The sequence below is a fragment of the Podarcis cretensis genome (assembly GCF_951804945.1).
Source record: "Podarcis cretensis genome assembly, chromosome: 1".
NCBI classification, from domain to species: domain Eukaryota; kingdom Metazoa; phylum Chordata; class Lepidosauria; order Squamata; family Lacertidae; genus Podarcis; species Podarcis cretensis.
This window is the reverse complement of record NC_137170.1, coordinates 100,098,661-100,122,724: the sequence shown is the minus strand read 5'-3', so window position 1 is coordinate 100,122,724 and position 24,064 is coordinate 100,098,661. Positions and strand designations below refer to the sequence as shown.

Sequence of the window (24,064 nt, the reverse complement as noted above, 5' to 3'; positions counted from 1 at the left end):
GAATAACATGGGGGACTTTGTCAAAAGCCTTGAAATCAAGAGACACTACGTCCACAGCATCCCCCTGGATCCACTAAGCTTGTAACGCTATCAAAAAAAGAAATGAGATTTGTCTGGCATGACTTATTTTTGAGAAACCCATGATGGGTCTTAATAATCACAGCAGCCTTTTTTAAGTGCTCACTGATCAACTGTTTAATTATCTGTTCTAGGATCTTTCCTGGTATCAATGTTCACTGGTCAATCAAACTCACAGGTCAGTAGTTACCTAGATCTTCTTTGTTTGCCCACTTTCAGTCCTCAGGGACCTCACCTGTACTCCAAAAATTCTCAAAGTTTATAGGCTCTGAGATTGCACCTGCAAGCTCCTTTAGTACCCCTGGGTGCAGCTCATCTGGCCCTGGAGATCTGAATTCATTTAAAATAGCTAGGTGTTCCCTTACCACCAACAGGCAACTAAAAGCACCAACTCAATTCCACACACTTTCTTCATATCTCAATATGCAGGAAACTACTAGTGCTGCCATTGGTTTCATTTTGCTTCTTCAAAATATTTGTATTCCATAATTTAACTACGGTGGCCTTTATGGCACTTGACAAAGTCAATTTAAAACACTATAATATACCATCAATAAATGGGCTAAAGAGGCAGGGAGTAAGTAATAAGGTACACAGCAATTAAAAAGCAGGGAAATTACCATTAAAAGCTGAAGAAAACAATGCAAACTTAGCCTGAGATTTAAGCAGTAATAGTGTAATAAAATATAACATAAATCTCAGGCTACATAAATATATGTGTGTAAAATGCACACACACCCTTTTAACAGCCCTGGGTAGTACTAGGTGGACTCAATTCGATCCAGGGTGATCTGGGATTCCTTCAACCGAATCCAGGTAAATTCCAGGTCAACTAGAATCAGTTTGGGATCTGGCTCAATCTGGTGCACACCATTGGTGCTACTAATGATTAATTATTATGAGCACCAGTGTTTCAGACTGTCTTTCATAAAGTAAAATATTCCAACCAATTATTCCAGACTCAAATTATTTACAAAAAAATAATAATGGAAAATGAAGTTGATGCTTACACTTCTCAGCATCAGCTTAAATTATCCAAACTATCAGTGTCTATTTTGAAAGGTCTTTAGAATTCTGTTCTGCATGGAGATGCTTACAAAAATACTGATTACTTCTAATTCACAGTACTTTTTAGATGAACTGTCTTTCTCTCATTTAAATATACACTGTTTTGTGTGCAGTTGGGAAGACAGACAAAATTTATTATTAGGAAAAAGAAAAGAATAAACAAAGGAACAGAATCTCTGTAAGACAGCCTTCTTACATGACAAATATGACATTGTCCTCCCACAATGCATAAAATCAGAATAGGAGGTGTAACTTTTCGTAGGTGTAACTTAAAAAAAAACCAAAACCACCCTTCCTTAATGTGGCTTATCTTTTCTTCCATACAGACAATTTCAATTCTGAAGTAGTTAGCTGAACAGCAACAAGGCAAAGTACTGTGTTTTGTTTCCCATCACATTAATGTCACATTTCTCAGGGCTAAATGGAAACCGATTTATAACACCAAATGCTTAAGGGCAGGTACACACTCTCATTTAGTCACTAACAACTCTTGCTTTAAGTAGATGTGTGTTGATTTAAATTAGTGTTTAGGCAAATAAGCAAAGAATCACTGCAGGTGTGAACCCCATTGAAAATGTTTAGCATTGCTGAAGCACAGACGGACAGCAGAATCAGGGCTGTGTAGAACATGTCTAAACTAGAAAGAGAAAAACATTAAAATGGTACAACAAAGTTTAGGCTGAAATCCTATGGGCCACGGGAGAACATCTCAAGGGGCCTTAAGAGTATGGAGAGTGAACTTTGTGGGTGAAGAAGAAGGTATGCCCACAGAAGCATCCTCTTTTCAGCTGTGGAAACATCTGCAGATGTTTCCTCTCCTCCACTGCCAGTGCTCTGATGAAGGAGACAGTAAAAGTGCTGAAACTCAGGTAGGCGCCATTGCCATTATAAGAGAACAGGGGAGGCATTCATGGTGAGTTCCAACACCTCTTTTTTTAGAAAAATAGCACTGCTGGTGCTGACCAGCAAAGCACAAACAAGGAAGGAAGTCTGGGCATGATTCTTTATGTTTGGTTAGCTGAATTTTCACATAACAAGTGGGTGGATAGCAGGACCTGTGTGTATATGACAAAAGTAAGCAGAGAAGCACTTTCTAGTTAACCCACAAGTGCGGAATGTTGATGTAGATCTGTTTCAATTTCTCCATGCCCCTCAACCGGAAAGCAAAAAAAATGCTAGACAAAAAACCATAGATAGGAGGTTGGAGTAACATATAGAGTGGTTCTGTGTCATACAGAGGATAGTCTTCTGAAGTCATCCTCTAGCTGAAGTGCTGTCTGGCCCAAATATGATGATGATCATGATTATTCTCTGCTCATCTGACTGGGTTCTTTTTAAAGACTAAATAGCATAAGAAGGGAGAGCAGGTTAGCACTTGGACAGCAGACTTGGCACCTAATCACAGTCTTGTTTACTCCAGTGCATTTCTATTTATCATAATTATTTATAAAGTGGCATCTACACATATGCACATTTATGCCAATCTGTACCCTTCTTTTTTAGTGATGTGTTTCATCTTTGGGGTGATGTGCAAGTGGCCACCCATACAACACATCAGACACAACAAAATACTTCAGCCTTGGACCATTGTTCATGCCTCATATTTTATGTCTCCTGGTATTGATAAAAATTGTAGGAACATGCGGCAGATACATATTTCTTTCCTCACTCCTTGGCTGGCGGCTGGAATATTTCAGTCACATGACTGTCATGCGTAACAACGCGTTGTGCACAGAGAACAAAATCAGTCATGCAATCTACCCTTTTGTCTTACTGATTGACATGAATTGGGGATGGAAAAGTAAAAATCAGCATACAAGAGCTCCCCCCCACCCTGCAAGATCTAATCAAGCAACAAATGTAAGTGCCCTCTCTCTTCTACTGATAGCAAGACATACATGGATGATGAGCAGGTTGCTGATTTTGAAGTAACACAATTGTATAGTGCACACCACACTCACGACCTCTGCACTGTTTTTCCCCCTCAGAAATATTTCGTAAGTATTACACCACCTGCTTCAGAAGAGCCAGGAGCAGATAGCAAAATTCAGGGCTCTTTTCAATACAACAATAATCTAAGTATATGAAACTTTTAAAAGGCACTTGAAACTACAACCACTCAAGAAAAACTTCTACCATTATGATAGAATAAAGACTCTTGAAGCTAAATCACCAGATAGAAATTGAAGAAATGAACTAAATACAAGCACCAAGCTCAACAATGATATGACCAATCCTAAGGAAATATATCTATGATAGGGTAGCCATACATAGCCAGAATAGGGCAGTGTGAAACAATGTCCGGGCAGAAATTGCCAAAATGTTTGGGAAAATCCAGATGTCTTGCACAATTAAGAAAAGCCCAACAACTTTGTCCAAAGTAAACCAAAACTAAACTTAATGTGTCTGGATTTTCACTTTTTGAAATATGGCAACCACTAATCTATGATAAGAGCAGAAGTCACTTCTATGACTTCTATGACAAGCTACAAACTTGTCTGCAAAGGATCCAACCCCTTGCCTGCATACAAGACAGTATATGCACAGATGTGCATATTAGAAACTGCAGGGTGGGGTGAGGTGGGGGTGGCAGTATAGAAATCATTTTGAGCATGCTCCTCTCTGCATTTGGCTGGGTAGCTTGGAAAATGACCACATTGTCTTCCTTATACACCTTTGCAAAGCATAGATGCTCAGCATGCTGCTGTAGCAGCTTCCATTCTGTAAACATGAATCTGCATGGCTTCTAAACCCATAAATCTAACATTACTGTCTGAAAACAGTGCAGCTGAACCACCCTGCTACATGACCAGCTGCTATAGGTGACTGCTGTTTGTTTGTTTGTTTGGTTAACTATGTCAAACTGCATAGCAGGTTTCAATTACCGTAAATACCCCTTTCTGTTTTCCCACTTTCTGCAAACAAGTAGCTAGATTTCTAGCCTACTACACAAACCTTCAATTACATTCAAATCCTAATGTGACTTTCATCTTGACAATCTTCACATTTCCCTGGGGACACTTTCCGACATAGCAACAAACCATAGTTCGTCATAACAAGAAGGCAGTGCAGTGAGTCAAGACTGCACACACCTTCCTGTACACATGGAATATAAAGTTCCTGGTCAATTTCACACCAGGTACCCTGCAGATCTGGAGCTGGATTTTACATGGCCACAACCTCCCCTTTGATGCCTCTGTCCCTTCTGCCCACCTTCTGTGTCACCAATAGGGCTGTCAGGACTGATGCTGCTGGGAACGGGAATAAGAATAAAAGAGGGAGACCGCAGAGAGCAGCTCACCAAAAGCTGTTGACTTCCTGTCCCTATAACACAGGAGCAATGATGTCAGGTGACCTGTTTTTGCCTGCACAGCTTGCTCAGTGTTCTCCTAGCATTGACAAGCAGCTAACAGTTGGTTCTTGGTAAGCACTGAGCAAGATGCTTTGCAGGCACCGCCAATCAGCTGACCAATCAGCAAAGCATCTTTCATCCAAAACCCACCTTAACCTGCCATACACCTAATGATTAATGTGGGCTGGCAGTCCCACCCAGGACCATCTAAGATGGTCTAAGACAAGCAATTTATGTGGCTGTATTTCAAGTCACTCTTGCTCTCGGTGCTGACAGAGGGAATGGAGACAGTAAAAATGGGGTTCTCTTTAAAAGATACCACAGAGGAAGTCAGAGAGAGTGCACTGTGATGACATATGAGAGTGCTGGAGGTGAAATAATTAAACAGGTTACCCAATCAGAACCTGGGGGGGTGGAGTCGGAGGGACTATAAAACCAGCTCTGGGAGAGGCGAAGGGAGGAGTTCGTTGAGAGTTGGGTGGTTGGTTGAAGTGGGAATGATTTGGGATAGTGTCTGTGGGTAGGTTGAGTTAGTGTAGTGAAACAAGCTGAGTCAGGAACAGTTAGGAGCTAGGAAGACCAACTGAGAGGTGGTTTAGTGAGTGAGAACAGGTAGCGGAAGTTATAGGTCTGGATAGGCACCCCATGATTGTAATTGACCAATACTGTTTATGAAACCACACGCTTGTTAAACTGCAAGAAATAAACAGAAGCTTATGTTCCAATTTAACCCTGACTAGATTCAGTATTGTACCAGGTAGGGCCTGGGTGGTGGCAGTGAGAAATAAAGTGGTGGCACAGGGATCAATAGACAGTGAAACGTCAGGGGACCCTGTGTGATCGCCACATGCACATGCATGCACATGTGCAGACCTAAACACAGATGTACAGACAAATCTGCACTGAGGCATGCCCTCACTCTGTGCTCACTGGGCCACAGGCCAAGCAAGTGGTACCACATGAACAAAAGTTACTAAACCATCCAATGTATTTGAGGTTCAGACTCTCTTTGAAGAAAGGAAAAAGGAAGGCAAGGATGTTTAACAGACCACTGTATTTTAATATTTTGTTGGAAGCCGCCAAGAGTGGCTGGGGAAACCCAGCCAGATGGGCGGGGTATAAATATATTTATTATTATTAATTATTATTATTATTAATTATTATTATGGAATCTACCTTGGGCATGGATGAGCACGATCACCTCCTCCAACATTGCAGGCTTCCCTTTCTTCTGTTTCAGGACATTCTCGGCCGGCTCCTACAGCAACATGCTTTATGCTCCGAGTTCTAATTCGGTATCCTGGTGAGAGATCCCCTGAGTGACAAGTCTTTGAACAGGAGCTCCATGAAGACCAATCTGATGTTTCACAGTCTTTAGGCATAACACAGGACTGAAAGGTCAAAGGGATGGTTTCTTGCACACAAAGGCTGTGATAAGAAAGTATTTTGTTAACAACACCACAACAACCCTGAAGCATTCTCTCTTATACCTGGTCTGTGATTAAACAGAAGCAGGAAGACTATGAAGCATTCCGTAATAGCCAGATCTGCAAGTTACATTCTACCAAGCCTCCATTGGGAAGAGAGAAACCCAAGAAATTCCAGGGTCATGGCAAAAGCAACAGCTCCATGTCTGGTTAAAATTCATGTTTCTTTAAAATTATGTAAGTCCACAGCTAGCTTGCAAGGGTGCTAGCATTCCCCTTCCACTCTCAACTTCAGGGACACTATTTGCAACTGTTTGCATGGCAAAGCCAAGGCACTGCTTGGAAACTTTAAACAACCTAGGCAAAAGCTGCATGCAAATGCCATATAGAAGACACCTCCACTAATGTGTTTATTCCCCAAATAAATAAATAAATAAAAATCTAAATCATAAATTTCATGAAATGAGAGACAAGCTGAAACGCCCCCTTTCTTCATAATGTCTCACGATGCTACATTTTTAAAACAGGATCACGGTGTTTAATTACCCATAATGTGAGGTTAATTACACTAAATGTAGCATAAAATTGCAAAGGTACTAAAGGGTTGTTTCTGCTTTGCAGATGGAAAACTAATTTAATTGATATTTGGTCCGTGTGAAAATCTGAATAGGATCTTTCAGGTATTTTATTTGGATACATTATTAGGAGGGGTACTATTACTAGGTGGCATGAACATACCAACAGAGGTGACCACAAAAGTGATTGCCCCTGTTTGAGTGCTTGCAGCTTAGTATCAAGGCAAATGGGATGGACAGGTCCCAGCTGAGCTCAGTATAGCAAATCTCACCACTGCTGCTACCTCCCATTCCATTGCTTCAAGGCCTGGTAACTGACCCTGGATCACGCAAAGGAGGCAGAATCAGGGGTGGACATGGACAGAACCCAAGTGGAGTGTCTTTTTCTACCAGGGACTGCACTGAGAATGCCAATCCCCAGTAGAAAAATGACACTACTACCATCCATATCTGATCCAAAGAAACAACTTTCCACATTCCTGCTCCCAATGTGGTAAAGGAAAATGGTATCATTAGCACTTCTCGCCAATTTAAAAAATGTAAACTGGTGAAGCTATTTTAACAGTTTCTTTTCCATCTGTGAACCATGTTGCAAGTTTAACTGGTATATATTGAAGCCAACTACCGAAACTCTTGGTGCAACTGGTGCAAACAAGATTAAGACAAGCTATATCTTTGAACCCAAGTACTCTTTCTCTAACCAATTAAAAATATCAACTTTTCGCCTAACCAATGCCCCCTTAAAAGATATAGCATAATAAACAGCAGGTCCTTAAAAGGCTATTTCGGTGGTTGTACATTAATAAAATACATGCACCTCACATGCAATGACCAACCCATTGAGAACTACAGATTATGAGAAAACACTGGGAACAGCCTGAGAAACTTATGAGCACAATTACTTCAAAAACTTAGCTCAGCAAACTACAAATTATTCTCATGGATTGGTCTGACCAGAGATTCAGTAGCATGAAAGGAAGAGTGCCGAACACAGAACATCTCGGAAAGTAGCAGTTTATTCCCAGCAGTATGTATGAGTACAACAGCATGTGTTGCAGCTATTCTGCGCCTGTGAATTGACACTGAAAGTGGGAGCCATTAACTAGGTTTAAGATGTGCCAACTTGAATAAAATATGGTGGGGGGGGGGTAGGTAAGCCCTGCCCTGTATAGTCGATCACATGACGTGATGTTCACACACCATATGAATGGCAGGCCCTCTCAAATATTTTATTGGAGGTGGTGAAGACCCCTCAGCCCCTAGGCGTTGGCTCCTATGCTGGGCTGAAATTATTTCATCCACAAAGATGTTTCTTCCAGGCTTTGGATGACTTACATATCTCTGAACTGGCTCTCAATAGCCATGGAAGCTCTGGAAACAAATAACTATCTGCTCCCTTTGATGGAAGAAAACTTGAATGCTGGTTGAAAATCAGCAAAACAAAACCTCATTTAAATTGTAGTTTATATGTATACATCACTACCAAAACTGTCTCTTCAACATATGAAACTTTAGTGCTAAACGAGACTACATGTGAATGAAACCAAAACACTGTACATGGCAAAATGCACATTCAAAACTAGAGAAGTAGATATGTTTAGCAGCCTTTAAAGCATACATCTCTTAGGAATGAAGTTGATCTCTTACCTCAGCATAGCATTCTTCCCATCACTTCTCGTACACCTCACCTGCCTTGTTTGATAACCAATTTCTATATCCCAAGGCTTGGAACTGTAGTGTGACCTAGATCTATGAAAATTCTGGAAATTCTCCACCACTTGAAGTTTGAAGGTGCTTCGTTCTGTTGATTCGGAACCAAAATCCAGCATAGTTCTCCCAATCATATTCATTTCCTTAAGGTGAGGCATCCGACACTTACTCCAGGGTCCAACTTTAAGACTGTACGTATATTCCTCTTCCCCATGAGGACAAGACATCCAAACATCGCAAACCCTCGATTCAGTTAGATTTGGGCATTTGGCTCCGCCATAGAGTGGCGGCGCAATAACAGAACGGGTTCTGTGTTGTAAACTCTTTCCACAGTGTCTGCCACATACAGACCAGGAGGAAAACTCAGACACTACACAATCCCGTGGGCAAGGTATTAGGCAAGCTTGTTCCATAGGTGGCTGAGGGGTAAAATATTCACATATCTCATTTGCAACTACTGTTCTGTTCAACTTCTGTATACATTGTACTTTTCTGTGTTGTAATCCATGCTGGGCAGTTACACATGCCGAAGTTCTTGGTCTGACTTCACCAAGGGCAAAAGGAACAAGAACACACAGGTGCCATTCTGAAACTTCCCACTCAAAGAGTTCAAGATGCCAGTCACATATTTTAAAACAGCTCCTCTGGCTTTCAGGTCTGTCACTTTGTTCACAATTTGAATGATGGGTTGTCCACCCTTCAGAATGAACACACCAGACTACTCGGCTCTGAACACCGCCCGAACCACAATCACCTATACATCGTCCCCAATGACCTAAAAAAAAGGAAAGGAAAGGAAATCTTAAAGAATTTGTTAAAGTTTGCATCTATGAAGGGAATAACTGGCTTGATGTGTAAAATGATTTCTGTCTCTTTAGAAACCCCCGTTTCTCAAATTCACCATCCTTCACTAACAGAAAATGGGGAAACACAATGCAACTACAGACCAGAACAAACAGCTGCAAGCAAGGAATTATGCCCAGCAAGACACACCCAGTCCAGGCTTCTTGCATTTCAGCGCTGTCTTCTGCACGGTTTTCACAATTTGTGGGGAAAACTTCTTTTAAAAAACCCTATATATCTATTTATTTTTAAATACACACACCTGTAGAATGGGGTGTGGTGGGGGTTGTGTCTGAACCTTGCAATTGATAGATCCTGTTTCTACCAGTTTTGCGATAAATAATAAGACATCGCTCAGTTGGCAGAGCATGAGACTTTTTAATTTCAGGGTTGTAGGTTCAAGCCCCACCTTGAGCAAATGTTTCCTGCATTGCAGGGGGTTGGACTAGATGCCCCTCATGGTCCCTTCAAGCTCTATGATTCTATAAAACCACTATCTGTTTATTTCAGACCACATTTAAAATACAGTATCTTAAGAGCTTAGACTGGAATTCTGCTGGCTTTGACTCAGCTTTTATTCAAGTCTGTCCAAGTTTCCCCCTGATGTGCATCTACTGAAGTAGGTAGGTCATCCATCTTTGCTGAATAATTATCTCTTGGCAGCTCTTTCATGGAGGCCTGGTCACATTTACTAATAAGGAAGAGGGAAGAAATGCAGAATAGTCATGAGCGCAAATTGAGAGGGATCCAGGACAAAATGTGAAAGCAAAAGGGAAAGGGGTATTGTTTTGTTTTTGTCATCACTGAGGATTAGTTTTCTATTGGATGCAGAGTGAGCCCAGTGGATTGATTAAACCTATATTCATGCAATACACCCACCTAGGTAATATTTCCACCAGGTTAGATATAAAACTGCCGTCTGTTAGCATACAAAGCCCAAAAGTAAACCCATGAGAAATCTAGAAAACAGTTGAAGACTCTCTTACATTCCAACATAATAAATTATCTGTGCACTACCTTCTTAAACACTACCCAGCTTTTGGACCTCTTTGACTCTCTTCCTTTGACCCAGGAGGGTCAGGGTAGGAAATATGAGGCCTAGGGGGTCAAATATGCCCCTTCTGACCTCTCTATCTGGCCTTGAGCTGAGCATTAACACCCATGCCAAAGAGCTGTACAGACCCATTAAAACCATTTAAGTAGCCAACACCTGCATTACATCAGAAGAAACAAACTATCAAATTCTTTTCCCCAAGTGACACGTGGCTGTCTTCCACAAAACACATATCAAAACTCTTTAGCCTTCCTCAGGTTTTGCCCAGATTCTTTTCAGATTTCACTTATGCCAAAATTTCAGGAAAACTCTGTCTGAGTTTTCCTGAAATGTCTGCAGAGAATGTGTGCATACTTTGGTTGGAAAGTGGTCCTCAGCCAAAGAACATCTATACCACAGCTTTCATGGCTTCTCTTAAAGAATGCTGGGAAATTTTGTCTGATTAACATGATAGCCACACATACATACACACAGTTCCTAGGGTTTTCAGGGCTTTGTTAAACCGCCTAAAGTCTCCATTGTAGGTATATCCTCACAGTACATTTTCTAGATGTCCAGGTATTTGAACTGTATAAGCTTCTGATAACAGATTGATCAAAAGATCCGATATACAGAGAATCTGAAGGAAATAATTTGCATAACCCCAAGATGCAATCCTATACTGAGTTGCCTGGGAGTAAGCACCAATGGACTCAAAGGGATTTACTTCCGAATAGACACAGATAGTTCTCCACTGTCAGTATGTCAGAACAGGATGGCATCAAATTAAGAAGATAAGAAACCCTTGCCTCCCACAACTTTGATTGTGATTTGCTGTTGTTTAGCATTAGAGATATTTGAGGTGAGTTAAACACTAAAAATAAAAGAAATGCAGGCAAACATAGAAATGATGAAAGGTACATTTACTTATTATTCTACCATGAAAAGAAGTTGCATTTAGTACTTCTGCATACAAAAAGAAAATTACCCTCTCTTAAAGGCTAACATATATTAATCAAATTTTCTCTCAGCTTCTTCATATATACCTTCTAGCATCTTCAATTATAAGCAGGAAAATGGGAAATATATACAAAAACTCATTTGAAAAGTAAAAATGGCCTAGAGGCACATGCAGAATTAATGTCAATTTATACATAAAAAAGTTTTTTTAATGTGTTGAATGAATTAGAACAAATTTATAAAGAAATTATATAGTCACAATGTAAAACTCATTTCTGAAAGGTTTAAGAAAACAATTTTTAAACAGGAATAACAAATAAAATGAATAGCTAAAATTGCTGCATCATTAAGACCTCGCTTTCTAATCCTTTCAAAGTCAGCTCTTTCCACCATTGTGAAGCAAAATTCACCAAGCATTGGATTGTTTAACCACTAACAGACCATCATGAGATAGATTTAAGATAGAGACCATCATGAGATGGCGTTTTAAGGCTTTACAGGTAAAAAAAATAGCACTTTGAATTGGGCCCGGGAACTAATTGACAACCAGAGCATCACCCTCTGCAAATGACCATCCAAGTGGTACAGGAACCAACGCAAAGTGGGGCTGCCCACTCCCAACTTGGACAGCCCTTCCAGAAGGATACCATGGTCAATGGTATTGAAAGCCACCAAGAGGTTGAGGAGAATTATTAAGGACACATTTCCTCTGTCTCTCTCCTGACAGAGCAACATCCGGGCCAAAACCCAGACTGAAATGGATCCAGAAAATCAGTTTCCTTCAACAGAGCCTGATCTGGTCTGCGGACACCCACTCCGAAACCTTGCCCAAGAAGGAGACATTGGCAACCGGCCAGTAATTATTTAAAATTTCCAAATCCAGGTTTTCTTGAGGAGTGGTTTTTCCACCGCCTCCTTCAAGGAGGCATTAATCACCTCCCTACTGAACATCTCCTACTGAATATGTACCACAGCAGTTACATAGTGTGTGAATCTGCATTTCTGCTTATTGAAGACTGTGGAAGTCAACCGAACTGTTCTATACTATGGATAGCTCAGTTGGTTAGAACTTGGTGATCATATGCCAAGATTGCAGGTTCAATCAATGAGAGGGCCACATGTTCCCGTATTGCAGGGGGTTGGACTAGATGCTCCTTAGGGTCCCTTCCAACCCTGCCACTCTATTATTCTATTATTAACTTTTTTATTTCACGGTTGGCTTTGCCTGAGAGGCCTCCTTTGTCCTCGCTCTTTTTGTTTCAGAGGCAAGATTTGTGATTATAATTAGCACACGTGCAAACAATGTATATGGGCAGCCACAGTAATTTGCAGAGAAGGGTTGCTGTGACTACACAAGTCACCATATCCACATGTCTAGCCCCCTTACAGATGCTCACTTTCTCAAATTTTCCTCTCAGTGGGAGTACAACACAATCACAAAGGAACAACTCCTACATATCATTCCCCACCCCAATATAAACAAGGCCATAGTGAACATAAAAATAAGACTCATCAAAGAAGAATTTATAATATAAAAATAGCCAAAATCTGGTTGTGTGTGTCCACGTCAGACAGACATCGTATCATGGACTCCAACTCCTGACACATGGACAGGCTGATAGCGCTGAAGCCAAAATGCAAAATGCATACGTATGTTCAACTTATTCCTTCTCGCCCCCACAAAAAACCCAAATCTTTTCTATTCTGTTTTTAAAAGAAACTATAACAAACATATAGAATTTATTCTGATGGGTTCTCAGTGCCTCTTGACATTCGCTGTTAAACACAGCAGCAAACTAATCTATGATGCCTCATTGCGCCACCAAATTTCCACTTCCGTAGTTTAAACAGAGTAGAAAGCTCCAGATCTTCCCACTAAATAGTGCTTGGTAATTAGCAATTAATTAGATCCTTTAAAAGGCTGTAATGAGCAGTTTTTCTCCATAAATCCATGATCCATTACCAGAAATAGCTGCAGAGAGTGAACAAGAATGTGCTTACATTTATTAAAAACCAAAAGAAACAGTGGCTTCAAAAAGCCATAATTATGGGCTGGCATTGAAGTGATTCACAAAGACATATAGGCCTTCAGCTCCCAAGTCTGCATCCTGTCCTAATCTAAAAACTCCTGTCAATCACCAGTCTGCATGCTTTCCCTTGGTTTCTTCACAATATAAATACAGCCTCTCATTTTCAAGTAATAGAAACATCCAGGATCAGTTTTCTCGTAGGAAGAAATTACTGGAGAGCCATGGTGCCTTTGTAGTCTCTGTATATTCAGAAGCATTGATGTATAGCACACCATTACCTTTAAAGTAGATTTCACCAATGCCACCCCCCAAAATCCTGAGACCTGTAGTTTCTGGTCTGCATCACTTATGCATGTGTTTGGTTATTATGTCCTTTCAGAAAGAAAGAAAGAAAGAAAGAAAGAAAGAAAGAAAGAAAGAAAGAAAGAAAGAAAGAATCTGCACAAAAATCTGCATCCATGCTCCAGGATTTGTATTTGCATGGTTACCCAATGGGGGAACACACATTTTTTGAACTACAATGTTCAAACACACGTTGCCTCTGTGTCAACAAGTTCGTTCCTTCATTTCAAGCAAACAACTAATGGAGCAAACCACCAGGGTGCTTACTGCATTCAAATAATAGGTTTCCTGGTTATATAGCCTGCTGTTGGGAAAAGATACTGTACATCTGCACCGCTGGATTGATGTCATGTGCTACTGCACGTGAGGCTTCTCATGAGGGTTATTTGTAAACAGTTTGCCCAGAATGTAACAGCCAGACTGCAGGAATGCCTCCAGTTGGTTTCAGTGCTGTTTTCAAGATGCTGATTCTTCTTGCTTAAAGCACTATTTAACCTGGGCCCAGTATGTCCGAGGGAGCACTTGCTCCCAGTATGGATATTTGAGGGATTCCGTCTTTGCAAATTGTGATATGAACTAGCCTGATCCACATTCCCCATCTTAATCTGTGGATCAGGACACAGCTATCCACCAGCTCTTGCATTTCCAAAATGTTCTGACATAGTCCTCAGGCTCAAAACAGTTACAAAATATTTTATCTCAAAAGGTGCTTTTAATGCAGAAGTTTAGGCATGTGCACTTTGAGATAAAATGCATTAGAAATACATATTTAAATGCAGATGACTTGCTTTTTATTCAAGAAAAGGCTTTTCCCCCCCAAGTCTTCCACAAACTCAGATATTTTGATGCAACTCGCCTGTCTCGGTATTTGCAGTTTATATACATAATGAAATCTCTCCATTCACCATAGGAAGTGTCTTGTTTGCTTTGCCCTCTAGCTAGTCAGACTTTTTGTGTTATTATTTCAGAGATTATGAGAACCTAGAGTTTATCATACTACATTTCAGTGGTGTATTGGTGCACATTGAGACTGGTGGGGTAGAATGCACGGAGACCAACCATAAATGGGGCCAGAGGTAATGGCAGGCATTGTCACCCTGACCTGTCAGTAAGAGAGCAGAAAGTGGTGGAGTGGGAAGGCTGAAGTTGATGGCACAGTGCCCTAACTGCCCTAATGCAAAAGTCGCCAACATTTTTGAGATAGTGGGCACATTTTGAACTTTGAGGGAGTCCTGGGGATGCCAATCATAAAATAGCTGCTATCAGGAGAGCCGACTTGGTCCCCAGGTTATGGGTGTGTAGTGCGTGTGACATCATGATGTCATGCACACCCACACCCATGCGTGTTCGACTGATGATGATGAAGAAGAGGAGTTTGGATTTGATATCCCGCTTTATCACTACCCTAAGGAGTCTCAAATCGGCTAACAATCTCCTTTTCCCTTCCTCCCCCACAACAAACACTCTGTGAGGTGAGTGAGGATGAGACTTCACGGAGAAGTGTGACTAGCCCAAAGTCACCCAGCAGTTGCATGTGGAGGAGCGGGGAAGCGAACCCGGTTCACCAGATTACGAGTCCACTGCTCTTAACCACTACACCACACTGATGCACAACCATGTATACACACGGCACCGGGAAATACCGGTAATTAAGTACAATTGATTTAAACTGCAAAAAGATGCAAAAACGGACAGAAAAGAGTGGGAAAATGGCAACTGCAATCTCAAGAGCCTTTGCACTTACCTTTAAGGCCTGTAGAGAGTTGGAGTTTGGGAATGGCGGTTTCAACAGTTTCCAAAGGTTTAGAAGGCGTTTACAGGCTTTTAAGATGTTGCTTCCCACTATACGCAATTCATGTATACTCATGGTACCTGGGAATGTACCCCCCCCCCCGTAAATGAGGAGGCTCCTGTACTTTAAGACCACCCATCATGAAAAATTCCTTCTCGTCTGGATTAAGTTTCAGCCGAAACTGATCCGAAACACCCATTCAAAGGTAAAACCACCATACCTTATTCAGATGGAAAGGAGAAATAGAGTCAAAGTGACAATGGCAAGCTGCCAGCAACCCACTTGAAAACACTGGATTAATTCTTCCAGTAGTCTTGTGTATAAGAGAGAGAGAGAGAGAGCACTGCACATAAAAGCTCAGTGAGGGGGAAAACAGGCTACCAGCACCACCTTTGTGGAGAGAAACATAGCACACACAAGGTCCCCAATTCAATCGTTTGTGTCTCGGCAAACAAGCAAGAGAAAGGCCCCTGCCAGAGCCACGAGGCATAATAACTCATTAATCTCTAAGCATCTTTGAGTACCATCAATATCTTTGCATCAATCGTGGGTGTTTTCTTTTGCTTTGATAGCTTTTTATTGTCAGAAAATTAGGAAATATAGCATCATCACGATGAGGAGTAACACCATTCTCTATCTTTTGTTAAAGCTATAAATGGCAAATATGAGTGTCTGGCAAACAAACCATCAAACACTTAACAAATGTAGAGGGCTAGAGGCATTAGGTAGAGGTTAGAAGCAGTAGGTATTCATTTAGGGATAATGCAAGGGGAAGAATGCAAACAGTAAGCACGAGCAGAGTAGTCGTAGAAATGTCCCTGACCACAAGAGATACTTGAAACAACAACAAATGATTCTTTTATGCCGAGAAAATCCACAGAAGGGAGCATTCAGCAGCTGTCAGAAATGGTAAATGCTCACGTGAGATTCATTTCTAAAAAGTAAAACAAAACATGAAGCAAAGCCCTCTGGAATTTAACCTGCTGACAAATGAGCCATTTCTAGTGAGAAACTGTGTCTTTGTAACATTAAACCAACAGTTTCTAAACCCTCAGTTTGATCTGTACTGCAGGGAAGCACAAATACCCAGTGATACAAGAATCCTTCTTTCTCCACCTGAAGTGCTAACATAAATCCTTGTGCATTTAAGCATGAGAAGATTAAAAGGCATGATCACAAACCTCACACCCATCACTGAAGAAGCAACATTATGGGTTGTGGTCAAAACAATTAAAAAAAATGTGGAAGCATTGCACAGAGAGGGCCTTCTGTTAGATGACCTAGGTTTTGAACAATCGTCCCGAAGTAGTCTTGTTTGGGTTATTTGACAGTGAATTGAAATGGATTCACACCGTGTTTGAACGCCATGCTTCACAAATCCTTAGGGTTTCTCAGCCTCAGGTCAACGGCAGTAGGGCATTATGAGCAGGACTTTGGGGCAGACACCCACAATGTTAGCATCGAAAGGTCTAAACAATTTGGGTTGTGCACATGCAAAGGAAAACCTGCTTTGACACAGACATGCCCATTTCTTGAGACTGATTTTGCCGCTGCTGGCTGAGGTGCATTATGCACCAACCTAGGGAAGGTCTTTTCTGTAGTGGTGCTCAACTTGTGGAACTCCCTCCCCTCTGAAATAATCCAGGCTCAAGTTCCAATGAATGAGGGACTTACAGTCATATTCTATACAGTGGTACCTCAGGTTAAGTACTGAATTCATTCCGGAGGTCCGTTCTTAACCTGAAACTGTTCTTAACCTGAAGCACCACTTTAGCTAATGGGGCCTCCTGCTGCTGCTGCGCCACCAGAGCCCAATTTCTGTTCTCATCCTGAAGCAAAGTTCTTAACCTGAAGCACTATTTCTGGGTTAGCGGAGGTGTAACCTGAAGTGTATGTAACCTGAAGCGTATGTAACCCGAGGTACCACTATACTTGTAGAAGCTTCCAAGACATCTTCGCGGGTAGCCCCATATGTAATGCATTGCAGTAATCCAACTGGGAAAATATCAGGATGAGATCCTTGTAGGACTTTCCAGTACTTGAGGCTTCTCTCATACCTGCATGATAAACTGTACCTCCAGAAAGTACCTGCTTTATACAACCACTAAAAGACAGAGTAGCCCTGCCCTCCACATGGTTGTTAAGTAACAGCTGCTCCTGAATTCTAATTTGTGCCCAGTCATCATTAGTTCTCCTTCCTATGTTCCCTAGGTAAGGAACTACACCCCATCCATTTCAGAACAGCTTCACATTGCTGATTCATGTGCAGTTTACGCTCTTGCAGCCCCGCCATTTGCCATTATTAGTCAGTAAATTAAAGTAGCTAAAGATCTTCTCAGGTGAAAAGGTGGATGAGATAGGATTTACAAGCCTGTTAACAGAGCACCTTGTAAAAGGAGGGATCAGAGAGGGATCAGAGATTGATTAAGTCACAATAGTATAGGGGAAATAATTCATCACCATAGTATACAGCCCAAAACAAAGGGGTGATGCAGTAAAATGGCAGAATTGGGAAAGAAAGAAAGAAGAAAGAAGAAAGAAGAAAGAAAGAAAGAAAGAAAGAAAGAAAGAAAGAAAGAAAGAAAGAAAGAAAGAAATTGAAAATTTAAAATCGCAAACTAACATAAGTTTGGCAACATAATAAATAATAAAATCATAGTGTGCCTGGAAAGCTATCATCAGTAGCCCTGAGTTAAAAAGAACTGTGAATGCAGCTATATTTTAAAGCAGTCAATATTTTAATTTGTAAGCTTTTTATTTGATGGGAAAAGTACTATGATGTCAGCCCATATTCCTTATCTAATTCAGTTAACCAGCACATAATAGTAGTTACAACTTGCTTTATGTGGTGTAGGCCGAATTGCTTTACATGCCCGCAGAGTAAAAAAATTATACAATAATTACGCTCACAAGGGCACAATGACATTTGCGCACACTTTTGACATGCAGGGCACATGTACATTGGAAAACAAGCTGTTTGGATAATGATCGTATATTAGGGGACAAAATGGCATCATCAGCCCTAAAAATATGTAGTTTAATAAGGATGGCAATTATAATCATGTATGCAGTTTGACATTTTGTCAACAGCTCACCATTCCACAGTTCACTCAAGTTTGGAAGCCAGTCCCCCCCCCTCTCTCTGTGTGTGTGTGTGTGTGTTACTGTATACACACAGTGGTTTGCATCCAATAGGTTTCACTTAGTTTCCACTGAAATCAATGAGATTTAAGTTACACATTACGAACTTAAGTCCCATTCATTTCTGTGGGATATAGATTAAATTATTAATTCAATACCCGGATTCATTTTAGGCAGGTACTGTCTAAGCTGCAACATGCAATTCATACTAGAGACAGAACCCCGGGGGCAAGGGAATGAATACATTGCTTTTGCTGCTAGTTACTAACTGCACTCATTAGCATTTTATTAAAAGAAATATCTGTTTCTTCACTTCCATCCACCAAAGATGGATCATCCACAAAATGTAAAAACGCATTACACAGCTCTTGCATGGGATTCAAGTGATATGCCTTTTAAAAGCATGGATTAATTCTTGGAATAGACAGCAACTACCAGACATAATAGCAGCAAATCATGATTTCATTACCGCCAGTCTGGAGAATTACTTTAGGCAGCTGCTATTACTGTTCTTCAAGATCATCCCAGTTCACTTTGGCTGAATATTTGTAGTTGACGTCTAGCATAAGCACTGTTGGCACAACTCCAGCCTCTCTCCATATGATCACGTTCTAGCCTGACAGTCTGACACTTAGAAGAAAGCTCTGAGTTGTTGTGCTTTTATCGTCATGGACAGATGCTGCTGACTCAAAATAAAAAGTCTGTTCTATTTCCAATTTGTCTGGAGGGTATTTTTTAATCAGTAGCTAATGGATAATCAATTCTGAGATGGCTACATAGAACACTGCATTATGAACTTGCTTATAAAATCCCATTAGCTTGTCTAACAATATGAAGGAAGAAACCATAAAATCAAGCCCTCCATTAACTTAAATAATAACTGAATACATATTAGGATGTTTTACAAAACACTATTTATAAACATGGGGGGTTGGATAAAATGGAAACACAGAGCTAATCACTTTCCGTTCACAGATCCAACCTGCTCATTTTTATCCATTATAAAGATTCTCTCTCTCCCCCTCTCACACAAACCTCTTCTCTAAACTATTTAGATGATGGTTAGGTAACCACAGATAGCAAGAAAGAAAGAACATAGGAAGTGTTTGCTGGATGTGTCCAAAGACCCATCTAGTCCAGCAATCTGTTCTCACAGTGACCAAGAGCTCTCTCCCCATCTGCAGCTTCTAGCAAGTGGCATTCAGAAGGATTTTCCCTCTAACAGTGGAGTTAAAACCTAGTTATTATGTGGCAGTAGAACCTAGCCAGATGCTGAGCACTATCATCATCATCATCATCATCATCATCATCATCATCATATTATGGGGGTGGAGAGGTGGTGCCGAAAGCTGACCTTGTTCTCAAGATCTTGGAAACTAATGTTCAGATTACTAGAGCTAACCATATTTGTTTGGATTGGCATGGCCCACAAAACCAAAATCCCATAATGCTCTCAAGCAAGAGAAGCTTTGCAGGAAATTCAGATTAGGCACAAGATACATGAACCAGTCCCATAAACAAAATTACATGAGATTTACTTTCTACTAAGTGAGGAAACCTGGCCCTTCCCTGTATTAGGTAACGTCCTGTTCTCAAACCCAAGTTGACATCATTTTGAGTGATGGGAGCATGGGAGAGCAGGGCCCTCACTGACTCCAACTGCAAAAGCTGAGGGCACTGAAGATGCCAAAGACTATCTTGGCTGTCTTTGAATGCAGACCCAGGTCACTGAGCCTGAGCTTCCATAGCCACCGCCCACCATGCACCACCATTGGCCGGACTGGCAGCAACAGAAGCTTATATGTTCTGTACATATAATATTTTATTCTTTTCCTACTTATGCTGTTTTAAATGCACATTTAGTATCAAACTTAATTTAGCAATATTTTTATCTGAAATGTTTAAAATAGTTTTTGTTAGTGTTGTTAACTTTGCTGCATTGAATGTTTATGCTGTAGCTGACCTTGTAATGTTTTATTTTGAAATCTTTAAGCTAATATTTTAGTTTCCTGTTAATCATGTTGCTTTGAATGTATACTTTATATTTGACTTTCTTCTCTTAATGTTTTGTTCTGGAGTGTTTCATTTGATGTTTTAATGTGTTGTAAACTTCTTGGAGATTCCACCCCTCTTAAAACTATAAAAGAGGCAACAAAATGAATAAATAATAATAATAGTAATTGTTTACATTAAAATATTTGTAGTAATATTTGTAGCAGTTGTTGCTGATTGAACAAAAACATTCCCCTGTTAAAGGTTTCAAGGCAGTGGGGTCTGGTCAATGCCTGGAAGCATTTGTGGCTAGTGTCCATTTGAACTGGCAGGGCAGAAAGCAGAGAGGCCAACAGTAGTCAGAGGCCAAGCTGATAACAGGCAGTGCCAACTAATTCTCATTTTCTCCACCATCCTCCTCCTAAAATGCTACACTAATAGAAAAGAGGAGAAAGCTGACAACCATGGCCACCCTGACCCCCTGGACTGGCTGTAAGTAAGAAGACTGGCTGATGAGGGCTGGCTGAGGACAGACTTGAGACTGGTGAGGTCGTGATCTATGCACCCTAATGGTTCAGCCTCCAGTGCATGAGAGAGCCCTTGGGAACCCCATGGAAGCTGCCTTGGGTTCCATGATAGAAGAAAGGTGGGGTGTAAATATTAACTGAATACAAATATTAATTCTTCATCTGGTCATGTCACTTGTCTTAATTTTTATTCCAGCCAAGTACTTACAGCCTTTGTGGTTTTTGGACCATCACGCACATTCATCAACCTCCTTGGCTCCTTTGGCAATATGGCAGCAACTCAAAATGAGCAAGTGGGCAGTGGTGAGCCAACAAGACAGGGCAGACTTGCTTCCCCATGGACACAGGATGCCTTTTGGTATCAAATTTATCGTCTTCCTTCAAATGGTATTAATTTGCTTGCAATTGATAATTTACCAGGTAGGCTTAACTCCCCTGCACTCCCTCCATTTCACGGGCTATTCTTCAGCAGCTGTCATATGGTTAACCGTAAAAACTTTTTCAGCAAACATTTTATAATGTCATTACAACAGTAGTTAGTAGAACAATGTTGAACTAAGAAATTAACCTTGGCTATACACTGTGTTGTTAACTGGTATCTCTATTCACAGCTGTACAAAAGATAATTTTAATCCATACAATGTGAACCCTGATTGTGTTCTATATAATACCTCCTTTTAATTGAGGGTATAATATTACATCACAAATGCCTTTATCAAGCAGACTGTTAATCTCGCCACAAAGGAATAACAGGATGTTTGGCAAAAGCATTTTCAATTAAACCATGTTGACTCACATCAGTTATTTTATTTCTCAGCTAAATGCCCTGGCCAGGATTAGCATCAGGCAGAAAGGTCCCTTGTTCATCTCTTTTAGTACGTTTAATATATTGAGAATGTGAAGCACCATTTTTCACTTCTTCTAAGATTGATTAAGTCAGCAACGCTTTACAGTTACCAGTGCAGAACTCCCATTGATCTCAACAGGGCTTGTAAATTTAGATGCAGCAAGAAAAACCCAAACTGTATTAGCAATTCAATGAATTTACCTATTATAGCCACATGCAAAGGAAGGGAGAGCTCCTATACTTTTAACTGCTACGTGGAAGAGGAAATTTTAACAGCTTCCCCTACAAGACAAAACCTGACTGCAAAGTTCCTTCTTCCATTGATTTAATTTCTCTCTCTCTCTCTGAGCAACTGTTAAAGGGACAGGAGCCCTTGCCTCTGTGCATCTTGTCACTCTCTCTGCTACTTCCTTTAACAAAGATGTGAAAACCAGAGACTAATGAACTGTGTGTATTCAACCTTACACCTTTCTTCAATAAGAATGCCATACTCTCATACCTACATACTGCAAAATGGACAATGCTTCCAACTCCACTCCAAATAATGAACAGAAATATCCACTGAACACATCCATATCTAGGAAGCTTTAAACAGGTTTATTCCCTTACAATACCTTTACAGAGCACACACAGAGAAAAAAATTATTGTGTATTATATTTATATGCCACTCTTCCACCAAAGAGCAAAGGGGTGCATACATTAATCTATCCTGTCTTATCTTCATAATAATTCTGTAAGGTATGTTAGGCTGAGAGGTACTGACTGGCCCAAGATCACCCAATAAGCTTTCCTTATCTGAACCTGGGTCTCCTGGTCCTTGTCCAACAACCATGCCACACTGACTTTCAATAGTACCACTTACCCACTGAAATAGCTTATTGTAGGATTTGATGGCTAAAATAGCTTGAGGATTTAGATATGAATCCTCTTCCTATTATCAACAAGGGGATGTGTAGCCACAACTCCCTCCAATTATAGGATCCTACAAATATCATTATGGCTCTAAGTTAACAATGAAGGTTGAGAAATATAACAACCCTGGAAGGAACAGATTAAGTTGCATGTAATTTTTCATTCATCCCTGTTCTATTTCAAGAGGAAAACCTCAGGCCCCCAAAGAATCAGCAGGAGTTTTTCAAAAAGATGTTTTCCTTGGTTATACTAGAAGCTGCCTCTGTACTGGAAGCTGCCTTCTGTGTGCTGGAAGCAGCTGTAGATTAAGTTTTGGGAAGCTGCTGTTTGAATGGAATGACAGCCCCTGCTGTGCAAGCCAAAGTGGGAGGGAGCCACTGATGCAAGCATATTGCTCCTACAAGCTGGCTGGCCTACAAAAGGTACTCCCGTCATTTTGTTTAATATTAGCAAATGGGATAACAGCCATGCATGGTGGAGTCCTGTCATTAGTCTTCTAATGCACTTGTATAGCTCTGATGAGGGGTACTGACAGATTTATTAGCACTATGCAGAGCACATACCCTTGATGTTCACATTGCTACTAATTAATATTCAATCCATATACAAAGTACACCCAGTCTTGAGGGTCAGCTGCATTAAATCTCATGGGTAGGCATTTCTGAACACTGCATATTATTGGTAGTGTGTACGAAGGCACATTTGTTCTGTTTCTGAGAAATACAAATAACACATCTATTGCTTACAGAGACATGGGGAGCCTGTCCGTTTGTTTCTACAGTTTTCTGCTTTGTCTCCCTGCTCTTACATATCACCTACAGAAAAGCTGTGGAATGTCTCAGATATCCTTCCTTCATCAAACTACTTCTGTGGCTGCAGGGTTCTTCAATGTTCTCCATTACACCCTCCCCCCCAAAAAAACACACAATTGTACAAAACAATACAGTAAATTTTGTTCCAACTTTAACAAATTGGCATAGTCCAATTAAGTGTTGCAACCTCACCTGTGATCGTTTACAATGAAGGGCAAGATAGAAAATTTGCCAATAAACATGCTATTCATTACAGTGCTAGAACAGATATCTAGATTTATTAACAATGTATCTGATAGATGTATGCATTTAGATGTGCTTTATCCTGTCCAAGCACAACTTGTAAAATATAATAAATAATAAAATAAAATATAAAATAAAATAATAAAATAATAAAAAATAATAGTTTTATTTATAGCCCACCCATCTGGCTGGGTTGCCCCAGCCACTCTGGGCAGCTTCCAACACATATTAAAACATAATAAAACATCAAACATTGAAAACCTCCCAATACAGGGCTCCCTTCATATATCTTCTAAAAGTTGTATAGTTATTTATCTCCTTGCCCTAAAGGGAGGGCATTCCACAGGGAGGGTGGCCCTACAGAGAAGGCCCTCTGCCT

General features: G+C 40.6%; 1 protein-coding gene across 7 annotated transcripts in view; it reads right to left on the bottom strand.

Moving 5' to 3' along the window:
• THSD7B (thrombospondin type 1 domain containing 7B) overlaps nt 1-24,064 on the bottom strand; it is a 452,267-nt gene that overhangs the window by 207,451 nt on the left and 220,752 nt on the right. For all 7 annotated transcript variants that reach the window (XM_079993005.1, XM_079993004.1, XM_079993009.1 and 4 more), the window contains 2 exons: nt 8,148-8,985; nt 5,675-5,926 (listed from right to left, as the gene is read on the bottom strand). In XM_079993005.1, the coding sequence (XP_079849131.1) occupies nt 5,675-5,926; nt 8,148-8,985 (1,090 nt within the window). The remainder of the gene's footprint in view (nt 1-5,674; nt 5,927-8,147; nt 8,986-24,064) is intronic.